At 54.3% G+C, this 13,177-nt stretch overlaps 1 protein-coding gene across 1 annotated transcript; it reads right to left on the reverse strand.

Annotated features, from left to right (window-relative positions):
* Nucleotides 1-16: 16 nt before the first annotated feature.
* LOC127060360 (uncharacterized) lies at nucleotides 17-12,939 on the reverse strand. Its single transcript, XM_050982751.1, has 16 exons — nucleotides 12,669-12,939; nucleotides 9,906-12,522; nucleotides 8,601-9,806; nucleotides 8,485-8,498; nucleotides 8,334-8,434; nucleotides 7,775-7,858; nucleotides 7,065-7,145; nucleotides 6,484-6,596; nucleotides 5,813-5,871; nucleotides 5,117-5,206; nucleotides 4,660-4,703; nucleotides 4,220-4,377; nucleotides 3,102-3,306; nucleotides 1,979-2,123; nucleotides 1,246-1,383; nucleotides 17-909 (listed from the first exon to the last, which is right to left on the reverse strand). The coding sequence occupies exons 1-16, from the start codon at nucleotides 12,795-12,797 to the stop codon at nucleotides 631-633; spliced, it is 5,463 nt and encodes a 1,820-aa protein (XP_050838708.1). The 5' UTR covers nucleotides 12,798-12,939; the 3' UTR covers nucleotides 17-630.
* Nucleotides 12,940-13,177: the final 238 nt, after the last annotated feature.

A 13,177-nucleotide genomic window follows, 5' to 3' on the forward strand; every position in this document is an offset into this window, starting at 1 on the left:
CCAAAATTCTCCAAAATTCCGGAATTCTGAACCTTTATTGCACAACCGCAGCGAGGGAATCCCAAATTCCCCCCAAATCCCAAATTCCCCCCAAAATTCCTCTGGGAATGGGATTGGTTTGGGGATTTTTGGGATTTTTGGGAATGGGAATTTGGGACTGGGATTTTTGGGAAGTTTGGGAGTTTTGGGATTTCCCTGAGTTGTTCCCAATCCCGGGGGGACCCCCCAAAAAAAGCCTCGTACCAGGGGGGAGGGGACATTGGGGACAGCATTGGGGACATTGGGGTGGGGACACTGGGAGTGTCCCTGTCCTGGGGGTGGCACTTTGGGGTGTCCTTTGTCCCACAGAGGGGACATTGGGAGCGTCCCTGTCACAGAGGTGGCACTTTGGGGTGTCCCTGTCACAGGGTCCCCACAGCCAGTCCTGGTGGCACTTGGGGACAGTCCCGGGGACAATCCAGGTCTGTCACAGGCGGTCCTGGTGGCACTTGGGGACAGTGACACGGGTGGCCCTGCGCTCCGAGATGTGGCGGTGACACTGGTGACAGTCACAGGCGGTCCCGGTGGCGTTTGGGGACAATGACACGGGTGGCCCTGCGCTCCGAGATGTGGCAGTGACTCTGGTGACAGTCACAGGCGGTCCCGGTGGCGTTTGGGGACAATGACACGGGTGGCCCTGCGCTCCGAGATGTGGCGCCGCACGCGGCCCGGGGGTGGCTCCGGGGCCAGCGAGGGACTCGAGTGGCACTTGGTGAGCGGCGCGGGGCCATGGGGACACTCGGGGCTGTCCCCAAGGGGACCCTCGGCGATGTCCCCGAGCTCCTCGCTGTCCCCGAGGGTGGCGCTGTCGCCGCTGTCCCCGCGCAGCCACGCCCCCAGCGCCTGCACGTAGGTGAGGCAGCGCTGGCGCTGCGGGGACAGGGACACACGGGTCACCGAGGTGGCACCTCCCAGTGGCACCAGGTCACCCTCCCTCCCTCTGGTCATTGTGTCACCCTGTCCCCACTGTCCCCATCGTCCTCGATCCAGTGTTCCCAAATGTCCCCACTGCCCCCAGTGTCCCCATTGTCCCTGAGCCACCCCAATGTCCCCCACGTCCCCATTGTCACCTCCTGGCGCAGGAAGTCCCCGTGTGTCTGGTGTCCCTTCTGTCCCCTCTGTCCCCATTGTCCCCATGCCCCTCGTGTCCCCACTGCCCCCAGTGTCCCCAATGTCCCTGTGCCACCCCGATGTCCCCATTGTCACCTCCTGGCGCAGGAAGTCCCCGTGTGCCCGGTGCTCCTCCTGCTCCCGTCCCCGTCCCTCGGGCAGGAGCCGCTGGTGCTCCAGGAGCTGGCACGTCACTGTCCCCAACCAGCGCTGCAGCTGGCACTGCTGCTGCTCCTGGGGGCACAGGGGACATTGGGGACATTGGGGACATCGGGGTCACTGTCCCCAACCAGCGCCGCAGCTGGCACTGCTGCTGCTCCTGGGGGCACAGGGGACATTGGGGACATTGGGGACATCGGGGTCACTGTCCCCAACCAGCGCCGCAGCTGGCACTGCTGCTGCTCCTGGGGACACAGGGGACATTGGGGTGGCACAGGGACATTGGGAACATCAGGGACATTTGGGGACATGGGGGTGGCCCAGCCCAAATTTGGGGTTTCTGGGGCGCTCGGGGTTTTTGGGGTTTTTATGGGATTTGGGGTCTCTGTGGGGTATTTGGGGTTCCTTTGGGATTTGGGATATTTCAATGGGATATTTGGGGTTTTTAGGATATTTTTAGGATGTTTTTGGGGTGTTCCTCACCGGGGGGCAGCGGCTGGGTGCTGAGGGCAGGATGGGATTTGGGATTTGGGGTTTTTAGGATATTTTTGGGGTGTTTTTGGGGTGTTCCTCACCGGGGGGCAGCGGCTGGGCGCCGAGGGCAGGATGGGATTGGGGATATTTGGGGTTTTTAGGATATTTTTAGGATGGTTTTTGGGGTGTTCCTCACCGGGGGGCAGCGGCTGGGCGCCGAGGGCAGGATGGGTCTGACGAAGCGGCGCCGGGAGCCGACGGCCGCGGGGAACGGGGGGGACGAGGAGAGGGCGGCGGCCACGTTGATCCCAAACACCCACTGGGCCAGCTCCAGGGGGCTCCTGGCACGGCGCCGTGACGTCATCGGTGACGTCATGATGACGTCACACCCACCCCAATGTCCCGAACATCGCAAAACCCCCAAATGTCCCAAATTGTGTAAAAAACCCCAAATAGCTCTGAGTGACCCCAAACAGCCCCAAAAAGATCCAAAAAATCCCCCCAAAAATAACCCAGAAAATTCCCCACATGTCCCAAATATTGCAAAAACCCCAAATAACCCTGAGTCACCCCAAAGATCCAAAAATTACCCACAAAAATACCCCCAAAAAACCCCAAAAGTGCCTCCCAAAAATATCCCAAACCACCCCCAAAATTACCACAAAAATATCCTCTAAATACCCCCTAAAATCCCCCAAATACACCCCAAAAATATTCCAAATATATGCCCCAAAATACTCAAAAAATACCCCAAAAAAACCCTCAAAATACCCCCCAAAATACAAAAAAAAAAAACCCAAATTACCCCCAGAAATACCCCAAAATTACCCCAAAAAAATCCCAAATCTTTTTTAGCATTTGAGACTTTTTTTTTTTTTAGGCTTTCAGATTTTTTTCCTGTATAGGATTTTTTTGGCATTTAGATTTTTTTAGCCTTTCCGAGCCATTTATCCTTTTGGGATTTTTTTTTAGGATTTTTAGGACTTTTTCCTAATTTGGGATTTTTTTTTTAGCATTTAGGATTTATTTAGGATTTTTTTCATATTTGTCACTTTTTAACCTTTTCAAGCCATTTATCCTTTCAGGATTCTTTTCCTTATTTGTGATTTTTTTTTTTTTTGATTTGGGATTTTTTCCATATTTGGGATTTTTTTAGGAATTGGGATTTTTTTTTTTAGGATTTTGCCTTTTTTTTACCCTTTCCCAGCCATTTATCCTTACGGGATTTTTTCCCAGCTTCACCATTCTTCCCATATTTATAATTTTCTTTTAGGATTTCCTCCTTTTTAGGGTTTTTAGGGGGTTTTTTTGGCCCTTACTGTGCCTGGCAGAGGAACTCCCGGCGGTCCCCGGTGCGCAGCAGGAACACGTGGGGGCGTTTGGTGTATTTGGGGTGGGGCTGGGCCAGGGCGTGGGGCAACCCCAAAACCTCCTCGGGGCCCTCGGGGGGGTCCCTCTGCAGCACCAGGAGGGGCCCCCGGAGCTCGGCCCTAAAACGCTTCCAGCCCCGCCGGCCCCAGGGAGCTGCGGGGAAACCCCAAAAAGTGTGAAATCCTAAAGAGTTCCCAACAAAATCCCAGGAAATCCAGCCCAAATCCCATTAAATCCACCCCAAATCCCATCAAATCCACCCCAAATCCCATCAAATTCCCACAAAATCCCATTAAATTCACCCCAAATCCCATTAAATTCACCCCAAATCCACCCCAAACCAACCCCAGGGAGCTGCAGGGGAAAAATCCTAAAAATTATGAAATCCTAAAATATTCCCAATAAAATCCCAGGAAATCCAGCCCAAATCCCATCCAATTCCCACAAATCCACCCCAATTCCCACAAAATCCCATTAAATCCACCCCAAATCCCAACAAATTTGCCCCAAATCCCATTAAATTCATCCCAAATCCACCCCAAACCAACCCCACCAACCCCAGGGAGCCGCAGGGGGAAAATCCTAAAAATTATGAAATCCTAAAGTGTTCCCAATAAAATCCAATGAAATCCACCCCAAATCCCATCAAATTCCCACAAAATCCCATGAAATCCACCCCAAATCCCATCAAATTCACCCCAAATCCACCCCAAACCATCCCCGCCGACCCCAGGGAACTGCAGGGGGAAAATCCTAAAAATTATGAAATCCTAAAATATTCCCAACAAAATCCCATTAAATTGCCACAAAATCCCATTAAATTCCACCCCAAATCCCATTAAATTCCCCCAAAATTCATCCCAAATCCACCCCAAACCAGCCCTGCCAACCCCAGGGCCTAAAAATATTCCCAACAAAATCCCATTAAATTCCTATAAATCCATACCAAATCCCATTAAATTCCCAACAAAATCCCATTAAATTCCCCCAAAATCCCCCCCAATCCCATGAAATCCCCAGAATTTGTCCCAAATCCCATAAAATGCCATAAAATCCCCAGACTGACCCTTTTTGCCGTCGCTCTCTGCCAGGACCTTCCTGGCCAGGACCCCCCTGCGGGCGGGGCCGGAGCCCCCCAGGAGTTCTGGGGGAATTTCGGGATTGGGGAATTTTGGGGCTTTTTTGGCCTTTTGGGAATCGGCCCCGGGTTCGTCCTCGTCGTCCCTGTGAAAATCCCAAAGAAATCCCAGAAAGTTGGAGGGGAAACAGCAGAAAATCCCAAAGAATCCGACCCAAATCCCACAAAAATCCCAAAGAATCCGACCCAAATCCCACAAAAATCCCAAAGAATCCGACCCAAATCCCATAAAGTCAGGACCAAAATCCCAGAAAATCCCTGAAAACGTGACCCAAATCCCACAGAAATCCCCCAAAGTCCACCCCAAACCCCCCAAATCCCATAAAATTCCCCCAAATCCCATAAAATCCCCCCCAGTCCCCGCTCACGTTGCCCATTCCAGCTTCCGGCTGCGGATGGAGCCGTACAGAGCCTGAGGGGAAATTGGGATTTTTTTAGGGTTTTTTTTGGGGTTTTGGGGATTTTTGGGGGGGGAATTTTTGGGATTTTTTTCAGATTTGTTGGGGATTTTTTTTCAGATTTTTGGGGATTTTTTTAGGATTTTTTTAGGATTTTTTGGGGGAAATTTTTTAAGGATTTTTTTGGGGATTTTTTTAAAGGAATATTTTAGTATTTTTTGGGGGAATTTTTTTAGGATTTTGGGGGGATTTTTTAAGGAATATTTTATGAGGGGGGGTATTTTTGGGGGATTTTTTTTAGGATTTTTGGGGGATTTTTTAAGGAATTTTAAAAGGAATTTTTAGGAATTTTTTTTAGGATTTTTTGGGGGATTTTTAAAGGATTTTTTTAGGGTTTTTTGGGGGTATTTTTGGGGTTTTTGGGTACCTTGAGCTGCTCCCGGGGGAAGTCCCGGCCGTCCATCATCCCACTCAGGTTGGTCACGAACTCAGAGCTGCTCATGGCCCGGCCCAGGCGCTGCAGGGGGGGCAAAGTCACCCCAAAAACCCCAAAAACCGACCCCAAACCTGCCCCTAAATGCTCCAAAATGCCCCAAAATCACCCCAAAAATGGAACCCCCTTCCCCCTCAAATTGGCCCCAAATCCACCCCAAAATCGCCCCTAAAAAAGGAAAAACCCCAAAAGGGAACCCCAGGGATGATTCACCCCAAAATCGACCCAAAACCACCCCAAAATTACCCCAAAACCAGGGGAAACCCTAAAAGGGATCCCCAGGGCTGATTCACCCTAAATCCGACCAAAATCTGCCCCAAAATCCCAAATCTGCCCCAAATCCACCTCAAACCACCCCAAAAACCCCAAATCCATCCCGAAAAGCCCCAAATCCACCCCCCACCCCTGCCCCAGTCCCCCTCCCCAAATTCCAGGTGGGGATTTTAGGGGATTTTGGGTCATATTTGGGGTGGCCTCACCTTGCCGTGAGCTCCATTTGATTTTGGGATATTTTGAGCAGCTTTAGGGTCATTTTTAGGATTTATTTTGGGATATTTTTGGGATTTTTCTGGGACATTTGGGGATTTAGGGTTGTTTTGGGCTATTTAGGGTTTTTTTGGGGTGCCTCACCTGGCCGTGCAGGTCGGTGTTGAGCAGCATCAGGGCACAGGTGAGGGTGTGAACAGAGTCTGGGGGGGATTTGGGGGTTTAGGGGACCCCAAATCCCCTCAAGGGACCCCAAAACCCCCCAGAGGATCCCAAATCCCCTAAAGGGTTGGACTTGGGGGATTTTGGGTCGGTTTTGGGGTGGATTTGGGGTCTCACCAGCAGAAGGAAAAGCCCCAAGGTTGTAGCAAGGATTTGGGGTGGGTTTGGGGTGTTTAGGGTCGGGTTTAGGGGATTTAGGGTCGGTTTTGGGGTCTCACCAGAGGAAGGAACAGCCCCGGGGTTGCAGCAGGGATTTGAGGTCAGTTTTAGGGTATTTAGGATCAGTTTTAGGGTACTTAGGATCAGTTTTAGACTCTCACAGCCGAGGGAAAGCCCCAGGGTTGCAGCAGGGATTTGGGGTGGGTTTAGGGGATTTAGGGTCGGTTTTAGGGTGGGTTTTGGGGTCTCACCTGCAGAAGGAAAAGCCTCAGGGTTGCAGCAGGGGTTTGGGATGGGTTTAGGGTCGGTTTTAGGGTATTTAGGATCAGTTTTAGGCCGAGGGAAAGGTGCCAGGGTTGCAGCAGGGATTTGGGGTCGGTTTTAGGGTATTTAGGCTCGGTTTTAGGGTATTTAGGCTCGGTTTTAGCTCTCACCAGCCGAGGGAAAGGCGCCGGGGTTGCAGCGGTGGAAGCGGCTCGAGAAGTGCCCCAGGACTCGCTCGCGCTCCTGAGTCTCCCCCGAGAGCACCAGGGCCCGCAGGAACTGCCTGGAGCACCCCAAAAACCCCAAAAGTGACCCCAAAACCACCTCAAAACAACCCCAAAAAATCCCCCAAAATCCCTCCCAAAATGACCCAAAAATCCCCCCCAAATCCCTCCAAACTCCCCCAAATTTCCCCACGAAAAAGTCTCCAAATTCCCCCCAAAATTGCCCCAAATCCCTCCCAAAAATCCCCCCAAACTGCCCCAAATAATCCCAAAATCCCTCCCAAAAATCCCCCCCAATCCACCCCAAAAATCCCCTAAAATCCCCAAATAATTCCCATGATCCCAAATTCCCCACAAAACAGCCCCAAATCTTTCAAAAAAATCCCCAAAATTCCCCCAAATTCCCTCCAAAAAATCTCCCCAAAATCCCTCCCAGAAATTCCCAAAATCCCCCAAAATCATCCCCAAATTATCCCAAAAATCCCCCCAAATCCCCAAATTCCCATTTTTTCCCCCCAAATTCTCACCTCAGGGCCTGCTCCAGGCTCAGCCCCTGGAACTGGAAGAGCTCCAGGTACTCCCGCGCCACCCGAGCGCTGAACTCCGTGCTGGGGAGGAAAATTTGGGGACAAAAATCCTCAATTCCCACCCCAAAATCCACAATTCCCACAAAAATCCTCAATTCCCAAAAAAACTCCCCCAAAATCCCACAATTCCCACCAAAAAATCCTCTTTTTTTTTTCCCCAAAATCCCCATTTTTCCCCCCCAAAATTCCCTTTCTTTCCTCCCAAAATCCCCATGGGCCGTCCCAAAAAGCCCAGTGTGCCCTCCAAAGCCCCATGGTCCCCCCAGGTGGTCCCCCAAAAGTGCCCAGGGGGCCCCCAGAAAATGCCCGTGGCCCCTCCCATTTGCCCTCCCAAAAATCCCCATTTCCCCACCCCCAAATTCCCTTCGCTTTCCTCCCAAAATGCCCAGTTTTCCCCATTTTGTCCCCCTTTGTACCCATGTCCCCCCCATTTTCCCAAAATCCCTGATGTCCCCCTCTAAAATTCCCCTTTTTTTCCTCCCATTTTCCCCAAAAAATTCCCATTTTGCCCTCCCAAAAATCCCATTTTTTTCCCGCCAAACTCCCATTTTTTCCCCAAAAATTTCCATTTTTTTCCCTCCAATTCCCCCTTTTCTCCCCATTTTCCCCCAGTTTGCCCAAAATCCCAGTTTTTCCCCCCAAACTCTCACTCCCTGCGCAGGAACGAGGCCACCTGGGACTTCCTGACCCCGTCCAGGCGGAAAAGGCGCCGGGCCAGGGACTGAGGGTCCTCCCTGGGGGGAAAAATGGGGGAAAAAAGGAAATTTTTGGGAAAAAATAAGGGGAAATGGGAATTTTGGGGTGAAAAATGGGAATTTTGGGGAAAAATTATGCAGAAAATTGGGAATTTTGGGGGGAAAAATGGGGATTTTGGGGAAAAATTATGCAGAAAATTGGGAATTTTGGGGGCAGATGGAAATTTTGGGGGGAAAAAAATGGGGGAAATTTGGGAGAAAAATAATTGGGGGAAATGGGGAACAATTGGGATTTGGAGGGGGAAAAAAAAGGGGGGGAAAGGGGAATTTTGGGGTGAAAAATGGGGATTTGGGGGGGAAAAAAAAGGGAATTTTTGGGGGAGAAAATGGAGGAAATTTGGGAATTTTTGGGGAAAAAATAGGGGAAAAATGGGAATTTGGGGAGAGAAAAATGGGAATTTTGGGGGAAAAGGGGGGGGTCCCTTTTGGGTCTGGGGTCTCTCTGGTTCCTCACCCAGGGGGGTCCCGCGGGGGGTCCGGGCTGGGCTTGGAGGGCGGCTCCTCGGGTGGGGGGGACCCCCCAAAACCCCCGGGGTCGGGGGGGTCGGGGGGGTCCTGGGGGGATTTCGGGGGGCTCAGGGGGGGCTTTGGGGTGGATTTGGGGCGTTTTGGGGGGGTCCTGGGGGATTTGGGGGGCTCAGGGGGGATCTGGGGGGGCTCAGGGGGATTTTTGGGGGGTCCCGAAGGGTTCGGGGGGGGCTCAGGGAGGTTTTGGGGGGACCCCGGGGGCTTTGGGGGGGTTTGAGGGGGGTCAGGGGGTGGGGGGGGCTCTGGATCCCCAATTTTGGGGGGAAATTTGGGGTCTGGGGTCCCCATTTTGGGGGGATTTGGGGTCCCTCTTTTGGGGACAAATTTGGGGGGATTTGGGGTCCCAATTTTTGGGGCCAGTTTGGGGGTGCTGGGAGGTTTTGGGGTCCCTCTTTTTGGGGCAGATCTGGGGGGATTTGGGGTTCCTCTTTTTGGGGTAAAACTGGGAGGTTTTGGGGTCTCCCTTTTAGGGGCAAATCTGGGAGGTTTTGGGGTAAATCTGGGGGTGCTGGGAGGTTTTGGGGTCCCTCTTTTTGGGGTAAGTCTGGGGGGATTTGGGTTCTCCCTTTTTGGGGCAAATCTTGGGGTTCTGGGAGGTTTCGGGGTCCCTCTTTTTGGGGTAAATTTGGGGGGGTTTGGGGGCTCTGGGGTCCCCCTTTTTGGGGTAAATCTGGAGGGTTTTGGGGTCTCCCTTTTTGGGGTAAATCTGGGGGCATTTGGGGCAAATCTGGGGGAATTTGGGGTCCCTCTTTTTGGGGCAAATCTGGGGGAATTTGGGGTCCCTCTTTTTGGGGCCAGTTTGGCGGTTCTGGGAGGTTTTGGGGTCCCTCTTTTTGGAGTAAATCTGGGAGGTTTTGGGGTCTCCCTTTTTGGGGTAAATCTGGGGGGATTTGGGGTTTTTGGGGTTCCTCTTTTTGGGGCAAATTTGGGGGTTCTGGGGGAATTTGGGGTTCCTCTTTTTGGGGTAAATCTGGGGGTTCCCAGGAACTGGGGGGCTCCTCCAAGGGGGTGGGGGGGTCCAGCCCCCCCCATTTTGGGTCCACCCATTTGGGGGGGTCCCCAAATTCCAGAGGTGGATCCAAGGGGTCCCCAAATTCGGGGGGGTCCCCAAATTCTGGAGGATCCCCAAATTCAGGAGGTGGATCCGGGATGTCCCCAAATTCGGGAGGTGGATCCGGGATGTCCCCAAATTCCGGAGGTGGATCTGTGATGTCCCCAAATTCTGGGGTTCTGGGTGGTCCTGGGGGAGGAGAAGACACCAAGGGGGTGTCCCCAAATTCCAGGGGGTCCCCAAATTCTGGGGGGTCCCCATATTCCAGGGTGTCCCCAAATTCCGGGGGGTCCCCAAATTCCGCAGGCGGATCCGGGGTGTCCCCAAATTCCGGGGTTCTGGGTGGTCCTGGGGGAGCAGAAGACACCACAGGGGGGGTTCCCATCAGGATTGGTGGGACCCCCCCCAAATTAACCCCTCCCCCAAATTTGGGGTGACCACACTCACCCCAGCCCGCGGTGGTGGCTCCTCCTGGGGGGTGACACCCGAGGGTGGCACCGTGGGGACGCCAGGGGGGCACCCCCGGGGGCAGCGGGTGCTGGAACAGGGGGTTGGTGTGGAAATGGGGCTCCTCGTCCTCATCCAGGTCCTCATCCAGGTCCTCCTCATCATCCAGGTCCTCATCCAGGTCCTCCTCATCATCCAGGTCCTCATCATCCTCGTCCTTCTCATCCAGGTCCTCCTCCAGGTTCTCCTCCAGGTTCTCCTTGTCTTCATCTTCATGGGAGGAGCCACCGTGGTCATCACGGTCACGGTGGTCATGGTGGACATTGTGGTCATGGTGGTCATCTAGGTCATGGTGGTCATTGAGGTCATGGTGGTCATTGTGGTCATCACAGTCATGGTGGTCATGGTGGTCATCATGGTCTTTGTGGTCATCACGGTCATTGAGGTCATGGTGGTCATTGAGGTCATTGAGCTCATGGTGGTCATCACAGTCATGGTGGTCATCTAGGTCATTGTGATCATCGAGGTCAGGGTGGTCATCGTGGTCTGGGTGGTCATCATGGTCTTTGTGGACATCGAGGTCATTGAGGTCATTGTGGTCAGGGTGGTCATGGTGGTCATCACAGTCATGGCGGTCAATGCGGACATTGAGGTCATTGTGGTCATCACAGTCATGGTGGTCACCTAAGTCACTGAGGTCATGGTGGTCATTGTTGGCGTGGTCGTCATCGTCGTCACCTTCCTCTTCCTCCTGGCTGAGTTTGGGGGCTCGGGGCTTGGGGGAGATGGGACCATCCGTGGTGGGACCGTCCATGGCCATGGGACTGGGGGAGACCCTGGAATCCACGGGAACGTTCTCTGGAGAAACTGTTTCACCAAGGCTCACGGCCTTGGCCAAGGTGGGACCATCCATGGTCACGGACTCAGGAGAGATCCTGGAATCCACGGCCAGGTGCTCTGGAGACATGGTCCCATCCATGGTCATGAATTTGGGTGAGATGTCCCCATCCCTGGTCACGGCCCATGATGAGATGTCCCCACCCATGGACATGTGGGAGATGTCCCCATCCATGGTCACGGTCTGGGATGAGATGTCCCCATCCCTGGTCACTGTCCATGAGGAGATGTCCCCACCCATGGACATGTGGGAGATGTCCCCATCCATGGTCACGGTCTGGGATGAGATGTCCCCATCCCTGGTCACTGTCCATGAGGAGATGTCCCCACCCATGGACATGATGCTCCCAAAGAGGAACTCAAAGCTTTGGTCCATGGGTACGGCCTGGGGTGGGATGGACTCATCCGTGGACAGCTGGAAACCGTTCTCATCCATGGCCGTGGGTTTGGGTGGGATGGACTCATCCATGGACGCCTGGAAGATCTCCTCAAACGTGGATCCATGGCTTTGGAGCTCCTGGGAGATGCTCCCACCCACGGGCATGGATTTGTTTGGGATGGAGCCATCTGCAGACACCTGGAGAACATTCTCATCCACGGGCATGGGTTTGGGTGGGATGTCCTCACCCATGGATTTGGGTGGGATGGAACCATCTGTAGACACCTGAGAAACGTTCTCATCCATTGGCATGGATTTGGGTGGGATGTGCTCGTCCTTGGCTGTGGATTTGGGTGGGATGTGCTCATCCATGGACGCATGCAGGATGTCCTCAAATGTGGATCCATGGCCTTGGAGCTCCTGGAAGATGCTCCCATCCACGGTGATGGGCTTGGGTGGGATGGACTCATCCTTGGCTGTGGATTTGGGTGGGATGGACTCATCCGTAGACACCTGGAAAATGTTCTCATCCATGGGCATGGGTTTGGGTGGGATGTCCTGATCCTTGGGTGTGGAATTGGGTGGGATGGAACCATCTGCAGACACCTGGAGGATGTTCTCAAACATGGCAATGGATTTGGGTGGGATGTCTTCATCCATGGATTTGGGTGGGATGGACTCATCCATGCACACCTGGAAGATCTCCTCAAACGTAGATTCATGGCTTTGGAGCTCCTGGGAGATGCTCCCATCCACAGTCATGGATTTGGACACCTGGAAGATGTTCTCCAGCGTGGCCACGGATTTGGGTGAGATGTTCTCATCCTTGGCCATGGATTTGGGTGGGATGTCCTCATCCATGGATTTGGGTGGGATGTCCTCATCCATGGATTTGGGTGGGATGGATCCATCTGTGGACACCTGGAAGATGTTCTCCAGCATGGCCACGGATTTGGGTGAGATGTTCTCATCCTTGGCCATGGCTTTGGGTGGGATGGACTCATCCATGCACACCTGGAACATCTCCTCAAACGTGGATCCATGGCCTTGGAGCTCCTGGGAGACATTCCCAGCCTCATCCTGGAGGTGGTCCCGGGGGAGGTCCTGAGGGTGGTCACTAGTGTCCGTCTGTCCCTCGATGGCCCCCTGGAGCTCCTGGACACAGAGCTGGGCACGGAGCAGGCTGGCCCAGAACACGTCCGGGACCGCGGCCGGGGTCAGGGCAGGGGTCAAGGTGGGCTTTGGAGCAGTGGTCAGTGTGGAGGTCAGGGTGGGGGCCAAGGAGGGGGTCAGGGCAGGGGTCAGGGCAGTGGTCAGTGCAGGGGTCACTGCGGGGGTCACCTCAGTGGTCAGTGTCCGTGCAGGGGTCACTGTGGGGGTCACTGCAGGGGTCACTTCAGTGGTCAGCGTCCGTGCAGGGGTCAGGTCAGGGGTCAGCTCAGGGGTCGGTGTCCGTGCAGGGGTCACTGCAGGGGTCAGGGGGTCACTGTGGGGGTCACTGCAGGGGTCACTGCGGGGGTCAGCGGTGTCCGTGCGGGGCTCTCGGCCCCTCCCCCCGAGAAGGCGATGGCGTCCAGCACCGGCAGCGCCACCGAGGGGGCCCTGGGGGGGTCCATGGGCACTGCCGGAGCCTCCCTACGGCCGGAGGGCGGACAGCGGCTCCGCAGCGGCCGGAGGAGCGACCATGGGGCACGGCCGGAGCCTCCCTACGGCGGCTCGGCAGCGGCCGGAGTGGCCGGAGGAGTGACCATGGCGTGGGGACAGCCTGGGGAGAGGGAGGAGAGGGGTGAGAGGGGCAGGGGAGGGAGAGGGAGGGAGAGAGGGTTAGGAAGGGAGTGATGGAGGAGGAAGGGAGAGGGAAGGAGTTGGGAGAGAGAGATGGAGAGGGAGAGGGAGGAAAGGAGGGATGGGAGGAAGAGAGAGAGAGGGAAAGAGAAAGGAAGGAGGAAAAAGGGTGGGGAGAGAGAGGGAGGGAAGGAGGAAGTGCGGAGGAGAG

This window comes from Serinus canaria, chromosome 22 (assembly GCF_022539315.1).
Source record: "Serinus canaria isolate serCan28SL12 chromosome 22, serCan2020, whole genome shotgun sequence".
NCBI lineage: Eukaryota > Metazoa > Chordata > Aves > Passeriformes > Fringillidae > Serinus > Serinus canaria.

What these genes read in the sequence shown, in the direction of transcription:
- LOC127060360 (XM_050982751.1), bottom strand. Translation starts at nt 12,797, where the DNA reads ATGGACCCCCCCAGGGCCCCCTCGGTGGCGCTGCCGGTGCTGGACGCC. An exon ending in CCCCTGCAGTGACCCCCACA is followed by an intron (nt 12,523 to 12,668) that starts GTGACCCCCTGA and finishes CTGACCACTGAG; the next exon opens with GTGACCCCCGCAGTGACCCC. An exon ending in AGCCTGGAGCAGGCCCTGAG is followed by an intron (nt 6,597 to 7,064) that starts GTGAGAATTTGG and finishes GGGGTGCTCCAG; the next exon opens with GCAGTTCCTGCGGGCCCTGG.